Below are 8,533 nucleotides of genomic sequence, written 5' to 3'. Positions count from 1 at the left end.
TTCCTGTTTCCTTTTTTGTTCTAGTTGCCACTGCTGTAATATTTCTTCTTGTTTCTTTTCTTTTTCCTCCAACAACTGCTGTAATCTCTCTCCTTGTTTATTTTGTTGTTCAAGCTGCCACTGTTGCAGGTTTTCTTGCAACTGCTGTTGTCTCTCTTCTTGTTTCTTTTCTTTTTCCTCTAACAACTGCTGTAATCTCTCTTCTTGTTTAATTTCTCGTTCTTCTTGTTTCTTTTCTTTTTCCTCCAACAACTGCTGTAATCTCTCTTCTTGTTTAATTTCTCGTTCTTCTTGTTTATTTTGTTGTTCGAGCTGCCACTGTTGCAGGTTTTCTTGCAGCTGCTGTTGTCTCTCTTCTTGTATCTTTTCTCGTTCTTCTTGTTTCTTTTGCTGCTCTTGTATTGCTGCCATCAAGTCTGCTAAGCTGTAGTTTGATTTTCCGCGTCTCGTTTCCATTTTTTTTTCGTCCCACTTCTGACACCAATTTGTTACGTCTCCGTTTGTTAATTGATTTTCCGTAACTTCGTTCCGACGAAACTTTAGCGACACAAGTCCTTACTTAATAAAACCGGTTTATTCTTTCTGAATATAACTTTACCGATACACTTATTTTCAACAGTCGCTCTTTTACAACCGTTTTAACAACGAACGTTAACTTCAACAATACTTCCTGACTGTAGTTCTATTACTCACTACCTACACACATTGTTTTCACCTTGTGAGCGTCTTATATATATACCAGACAAACATATATCTAGTAAATGCTAGGGCATTCACGAAGGAACAAGATAGTTCTTGAAACGTGGCTGACGCAACAATACTGTCAATTAGACAGAACCACGATCGTTTGAGGTTATCATTTTTTGACAAATTGGTGTTATTTCTGTGCAGATAGTTAACAATGTAGTCTTTGAAACCAGAGTTTTCACGACGTCTTCTCTTTTCTGCAGGCTGATGGTCTTGTACTGTTACACTGTTATCATCACCTGCAGTATTTGCAAAATCAGGCTTAACTTCATCCAGCAAAGTGGTAAATGTTTCATCGGTTCTCAACAAAGCAATGGATGCTCGCGAAGATGACATCAGCATCAAGGCCTGCACCAGATTGAAACTGACTGATTGTAGATGAACGTTTCAATCCGATTGCCTCCACCACTAATTCAGGTAAGAATGTGTTATTCTCATTTGTGGCAATGTCCGACAGAATAGTCAATATAGCTTTATGTGATCCAGTGATGACTTTCACAGTAGCTAGGTGGCTAGTCCACTGCTGTTCCAACAGTCGCAGAATCAACTTAACTTCAATCCAGCAAAGTAGTAAATGTTTCATCGGTTCTCAACAAAGCAATGGATGCTTGTGAAGATGATATCAGCATCAAGGCCTGCATAAGATTGGTAGTGACTGATTGTAGATGAATTTTGACAGGTGCTAGTATACTCAATGCTTTGTGGACAGCTACAGCATGGAACAGAAAGGGTTTCTTTTTGATCAGCTTCAAAAAATACTGCAGGTGATGATAACAGTGTAACAGTACAAGACCATCAGCCTGCAGAAAAAAGAAGACGTCGTGAAAACTCTGGTTTCAAAGACTATATTGTTGACCATCTGCACAGAGATAACACTAATTGGTCAGAAAATGATAACTTCAAACGATCGTGGTTCTGTCTAATTGACAGTATCCTGGTTGAGCTTGATGAACGTTTCTCGGAGACAAATTTGCGTCTTATTCGTGCCATGGTGTCACTAGATCCCGAATCAGAACATTTCTTTGACAAAGACCGAATGGGATTTCTCGCAGACTTGATCGGCCTTGAAATGTACAGCTTTGTTTTGGCTCAAATTGATGTTGCCAAAAATACATCAGTGACCACTGGAGGAAAAACGGCAAACATAACCTGGTGTCTGTTTTGCAACAGCTTTTACATTTGAAATCGAAGGGCTTTCCAGCCATTACAGAACTGTATGAGGCAGCATTAACAATTTGATCCTCAGCTGCAACATGTGAAAAAGTTTTTTCTGCTCTGACAAATGTGCTTACAGACCTCCGCCCAGTCGATGTCTCATGAAAGACTAGCGAACTTGATCCTCATCGGGTTTGAGAAGTGCATCCTTGATGATATATGTCAGAGTGTTGATGAGAAGCATAAGATATTGAGAGACTTCAATTCTATTCAGAATAGAAGATTACAGTTGTTTTAATAACAAAATTTGGACTTCGTTTATATTGCTTTGATTAAGTACAAGAGTCCATTCAACTTTTCCTGAGACTGACTCGTGCTTTCTGTTTTGATTAGCCTACCAGTTCATACCTAACTTAAGCTTTATTGTCGGATATCAAAGATTTTTTCATGAGTGGATTCGCTTATGAATTAATAAGGAACATCAATAAATGATAACGAAAACTGTAAATGATTACAATGTACTCGCGCCCTTTGAGTTTGTCATTGCACCCTCAATGTGTGCGTCCTGGCTACGACACTGTGTAGAAGTCATAGAAAAATCAAACCATGAAATAGGTAATTATGCTAATTGATGGATGCCACGATTAACATTTTAGGAGCTCTAAGAATATCTTAATGTAAGAACTACATTTATGACTGCTGCCTGATCATCTCCAGTTAGACAGTTGTCATCCTTATGACGGATAATCATTCATAAGAATGTGGGAAAGGCGACGTTGTTTTAGCCATATTATAAGTTTAAAGTTAAATGGTTTTAAAGTTAATTTTAATTGTCGGCTTGAAGACAAACTAAAAGAGAAAAGGGTGGGGAAAAATGTACTTGTGCAGGCGTGCTATACATTTTCTTCCTTCTTTTATCAATATAGGAATTTTCAAAAGTTTTCGTTTAGCCTGATTCTCTGCAGTGTTAGCATAAACATGTGGCCCAGAAAACCATTGGGTTGTTTCGTTCTAGTTACATTTGTTCCTTTGTTGTTCTCGTGTAAATTATACTTACTTAATGTGAATTTACACACTGTGAAAAGCAGGTCAAAGACAGCACTGTTTTTCACTGGCTGACTATTTGATGTTTAGAGGTTAGAGCATTAACTTTACTGTACGAGAATGACTAGTTATGTGAGTAGTGCTAGTCATTATGTTTTGCATGGAGTATTAGATTCGTAACAGTTCTGCTTGATTATCACAGGAAACAGTTCAATGGAAATACATCTTGCCATTTAGAGACCCAGTATGAAGCATGTTTGCGCTTTTATATATTAATAAAGAATGTAATTCACTTTACATCACGAGTCCAGTCCGTTTATTCTAGGTGTTTAAATTCAGTCGTTTAGCTAAATTGAGATTTACTCTATAAATATCATGCTTGGATCTTTCGGACATATTTAATACCCATGTGGAAAACAACTTCATCTGAAAACACCACAGAGCGATCGTGATAGAAGTCAGCTTCAGTTTAGTGGATGAAAAAGTTTCATTGGCAGTTGTGCCAAAACACTATCGTTAAGGGCTAAGTTTATCGAGAAATTTGAATCAATAGTTTTGGGAGCAAGCCACAGGTATTCATTAAGAGTGCTATGTTTCGAGCCCCACATAAAGCATAATCCAGCTCTATCAAGATTAACTGTATATTCGTTATTTGCACAACGAGTTACATGTATTCACATTTCGGGGTGGGTGAGGAAAAATTTATTCAGTTTTTGTTTTATAAGGAGGTATAATTTGGGGTATTAGTGTTTCACACACTTTATTTTTTTTGAAAACAACAACAAAAAACGTTAGGATTTAAAAATCATCAGCGATTCATTTAATTATGATATTTATGAGTAGAAAAACATTAATTCACCATATGGTTCTCAATTATCTTCTTTTTGTTTGTTGTTAAATGCAAAGCAACACAACGAAATGTCTGTGCTGTGCCCACCATGGGCAATGAAACCTAGTTTTTAACATTATAAGCTTTCGGACTTACTTACCTGCTAAGCCACTGAGGGACTTTTTATTTTTGAATTTATATAAAATTATGTGTTGCTTAGGTTTAATTACTCCAAAAATAAGAAACATGAGTTTTTATAATTTGATGAAAATGTGCGTTTTTTGTTGTCTTATTGTTAAGCACAAAGCTCGACAATGGGCTGGCTATCTGTGCTGTGCACATCGCGAGTATCGGAACTCGATTTTTAACGTTATAAGCTCTCAGGCTTGCCGCTGAGCCATCGGGGGGAGGGAGCGGTGCGTGACAAGTAACTATCACAACTAAACTAATAAAACAAAGGTTACATATATAGGACACACAACTAATTTCAGTAGAAACAACAAAATTTTTACATGAAAACATTGTAAATACTATATACCACGACGATATAAAATCGAAATACATGTTTTAAAAATAAAATGTATTAATAAACTTTTAATGAAACACGTGTGTTCACTCCTCGCCAGCTACGTTTTTAAAATCATACTCGAAGTATTTCAGACATCATCTAGTGACTACTATAAAAATAGTTTTTCATAACACGATTGTTTTTTTCTCTGTAACTCTTCAAAAGTGAATCATTGAAAGAAAATAAGAATTGAAAATGTCAGCGAAATGTGAAAATGGAAGAGATATTTTGATATCGGTGAGGTAGTGCGAAGTAAAACTTGAAGTTTTGGTTTATTTTTAAGATGTATATACATATAAGCTTATAGTAAACATGATACTGTCTTTTGTAATGTTATTTCTGTTTATAATTATTTTTCCTTTATTTTTTCTAAAAATAAATCCTAACAGTATTTAGTAACTTGAGTACACTGTACAGGCTACAGCCAATCCTAGTCCTAAGGCATACCACAATCTCAGTAATGTACTGAATTATATTAGTAATACTATAACATTAGTAAGTAAGTGCTGAGTTGGCTAATCAGTGTTAGGCTGCCTCTGCAGTAGGCACTTAAGCAATTATTGTGCTTTATACATTAAAACCTTATACTTATTCATAGGGGAAATTTGTCGTTTGTGTTGAAAACACTTTTTAAACAGTATAAATTATATTTATAACATTTTGCAACTGCATTGAGGTCCATATACTGATGATATACTATATATAGTGATATACAATGTAGTAGTACTATTACTACTGTGAGTACTGGTAGCAGGGGTAGTTCATTTAATAAATTATTTGTTGATTTATGTGATAATGAAATTTAAAATTGAGGGAGATGTAGTGTATGTGGTATTTTGGACAAACATAGGCTATGTATTTAAAATTAAATTAATTATAATGACATCAGGCCTAATATTAATAAAAATAGTGAATTTCAATGCTTTTGAATTTGACTTGTGTGTGAGAAAGGTGTTAATATTGAACTTAGAAGTAATGTGGTTTCACTATCTAATGCTGTAAAACACAGTGTGTATCTGTCTGTCTGTCTCTTGGTCATGCAATGATGTCATAGCAGCTTATTACATAATTTAAGTAATTTGGCTTCCTATCAGTTAGAAGAGAGTAGTCTGTGGTTGATCGAAAATTAAAAATATATTTGGACTAAAATGTAAAAAAATTGCAACTTTTTTGCTATTTGAAAACATTTCTTTGTTAAATCATCGAGTAACACCAGAAAGGAGGTAAATATACTTTAGTAGACATTTTATACATATTGAAAGCTTATCAACGTTTTTAAAAAGGTCTAATGTTATGTTGTACAATTATATTAGAAGATTATTTATTGATAGTATTAAGTGTGGTAAGGTTTAGCCATAACTGAACTAAAGCAAAAAACATACACAAGTTACAGTGTTAATTTATCGAATATAGGCCATACTTAACAAAAGCTTAACTAATGTTAAGACTAAGACAATTGGACATATATTTCAGTGTTTGTGATTACAATTCTTTTGTATTACTATAGAAATCCTGTATTTAAAGAAATGATGTTGTAATAAAGATACTAATTTGGCTGCAAATGTTTTGCAAGTCTCTGCTAATTTATAATAAAGAGTGAAACCATATTACTTTTAAGTTTATGGTAGAAGTATGGTTATTCCAATTCACCTGGTTACATTTTATTAGTAAGAGGTCTTTTTCCATACAATTTTACAAATGCACTTATGCTTCAGAGTAAAATTTATCTTTTGATTAAACATATTTATGTTCACATTATTTAACATAAGTTTTACAAATTTCAGAAATTAACTATTAAAAAAAAAAGTACTTAGCTAGGACTTTTTATAACTAAACACCTGAAACTTAAACAGAAATTCTTGAATAAAAATGACAATGTGATCAATATTACAAAGCACAAAAAAAAGTCAAAAGAATGATATCAAACACAAAAAATAAGATTAAGTCACAAACAATAATTGAGTATAAACTTGCATCACGTTTAATAATCAGCAAATGAATGCTATGTATTACTTAGTCAAACTGCACTTGCAAATCCCAATATATATCACATTCTTTGATTTTATTTATCAAATCACAAGATATCAAATGTATAACAAATTAACATTGTTTTACTTAATCATACATGGACTTAGTATCCATATGTCACTGCTAGGGGAACATCATGTCAGTTTCTTAATATAACAGTTACTCATTTAATAATTAATACACACTAGGAGGCAGGTGAGCAAGCATTTTTAAGGCAAATACAAATCTAGCTAAACTAAATGATAGAAGAAAAAAATGCATGAACTACAACCAAAACCATAGTGACAAATATATTTAAAATTGCTACTTTACAAAATATTGGCCTTGAATACTGCCAATGGTAGCTAATTAGATAAGTGAAATTACCCTATAAGGAAAATAAAAACTGTCTTACATGGAGTTTAACATGTATTTTACAAATCTTTAGTTTGTTCCTCTCATCCTATTATCTTCAGAATATAATGCAAAGAAATTATTTAGAAGAGCTACTTTTAACTTATACTGTTGGGTTGCTTCCCATTTATATTATATGTGTGACCCAAATATTTTACCAACTTGTGAATTGATTCAACTCATTCCTTAATGTCTCATCCTCAGTACAGCCTGCAATACTTAAGATTTTAATGTTGTCAAGAAAATTTCCTAATTTACTGTATTTTAGTTATTTCCATTTAAGCAAGCTTTGCATTTATGGTGTATCTTTCTGAACATCTTGGAAGTTGCAATCAAGCCCACAATTCTCAAACATATAACCTAACTCTGGTATCTGTCGTAGCGTGTAAATTCCACTCTACTATTCCTGAATTACCTCTAACCATACTGAAGATTTGTAGTCTTAATTTTCTCTTTCCAATTTACCCATCCAATAATTGTATATTTAACTAAAATTAAGCTATTTCACAGTTTATAATCTAATACTAACATTCCCTATTGACTAAGACTGATAGTAATTGTTTACTAATACCACAGATATTATGTACACTACATCTTATTACATGTACCTGTCAAGTAATAGATACAATAATTTCAATTCTTGAGATAAATAGATTTTTATTTAACTAAACTTTTATTATTTAATATGATTAGTATCCTGTAATCTAGTATTATGACTGAAAACAACATTAAGTTAAAACTGATGTAGCTTTAGACTTAAAAGTACCAACAAATAATGAAACATAACTCTAATCCTAAGTTACTTAACTAAAATAACTGCTCCAAACTTGTATAAATCAAAATTAAACTTCTCTAGAAAAAATATAATTTAAATATATAACTATTTCTAATTTCTTTTTCTCACAATTAAGAATATTACATTTCTTATTTTCAACTTTTATATCCGATTGTACAAATTACCAGATGTTTTGAAATTATCATAATCATAACAGGCCAAAGCTTAAGGTGTAGCCATTGCAGCATATATGATATTAAATGGAAACATACCAACTGCCATATGAAATCGATTTTCATAAAAAAGATTACAATTTATTTAGCAGTAATCAAATTTATTTCATTATGTTTTCTTTCAGCTTGCATATATTTACCATGTTATAATTTTTAGGTAGATGTGTGATTAATATTATGGATATGACTTCAGTGTAAAAATGTAATTTGTTTATACAATATAGCTGGTTTTTCATTCATAATGTAGTTTCATTTTATGTAAATGTGGTTATCTTAAAATTATTATTCTTTCAGATGGTGATCTAAAAATATTTCAGTTTTAGATTGGGAAAGTATCCACTCTTAACAGCAGTGGTGGAACTACACTATCAAGTGACAAATTTTCATCCATAGATTATGGAAACAAGGATTTTTTGTTGGGGAAGTGCTGTTAGTGGGGAGCTTGGATTAGGAGGAATTGAAGAAGATCATATAGTTAGTCCAAGAAGAGTTTCTAACTTTCCTGAAGAGAAAAGTGTACAAGACATTGCTTGTGGTAAACAACATACACTAGTCCTCCTACAAGATGGAACCCTCTTTAGTTGTGGGAATAATGACATGGGTCAGTTGGGGCATACAATGTCACGAAGCAGACTAAGTGAGTTTGCTAAAAATATAATTTAAGTATGTGTATTTTTGATTTATGTGTTATACAAAGAGCCATTGATAACTAAAAGATTTGAAGAAGAAAAGTATGTTTTATTTTTCATTTTTAAGGTAGT

General features: G+C 32.6%; 1 protein-coding gene across 1 annotated transcript in view; it reads left to right on the top strand.

Moving 5' to 3' along the window:
* Positions 1–4,425: 4,425 nt before the first annotated feature.
* The window catches only part of LOC106464953 (probable E3 ubiquitin-protein ligase HERC4), a 107,413-nt gene continuing 103,305 nt past the window's right edge, over positions 4,426–8,533 (top strand). Inside the window, exons 1-2 of the mRNA XM_022393329.1 lie at positions 4,426–4,580; positions 8,067–8,409. Of these exons, the coding sequence (XP_022249037.1) occupies positions 8,169–8,409 (241 nt within the window). The 5' untranslated portion in view covers positions 4,426–4,580; positions 8,067–8,168. The remainder of the gene's footprint in view (positions 4,581–8,066; positions 8,410–8,533) is intronic.

Source organism: Limulus polyphemus, unplaced genomic scaffold, assembly GCF_000517525.1.
Source record: "Limulus polyphemus unplaced genomic scaffold, Limulus_polyphemus-2.1.2 Scaffold64, whole genome shotgun sequence".
In the NCBI taxonomy this organism is placed as follows: domain Eukaryota; kingdom Metazoa; phylum Arthropoda; class Merostomata; order Xiphosura; family Limulidae; genus Limulus; species Limulus polyphemus.
Note: the sequence above shows the minus strand (reverse complement) of the source record. Positions and strands in the feature narration are given on the sequence as shown.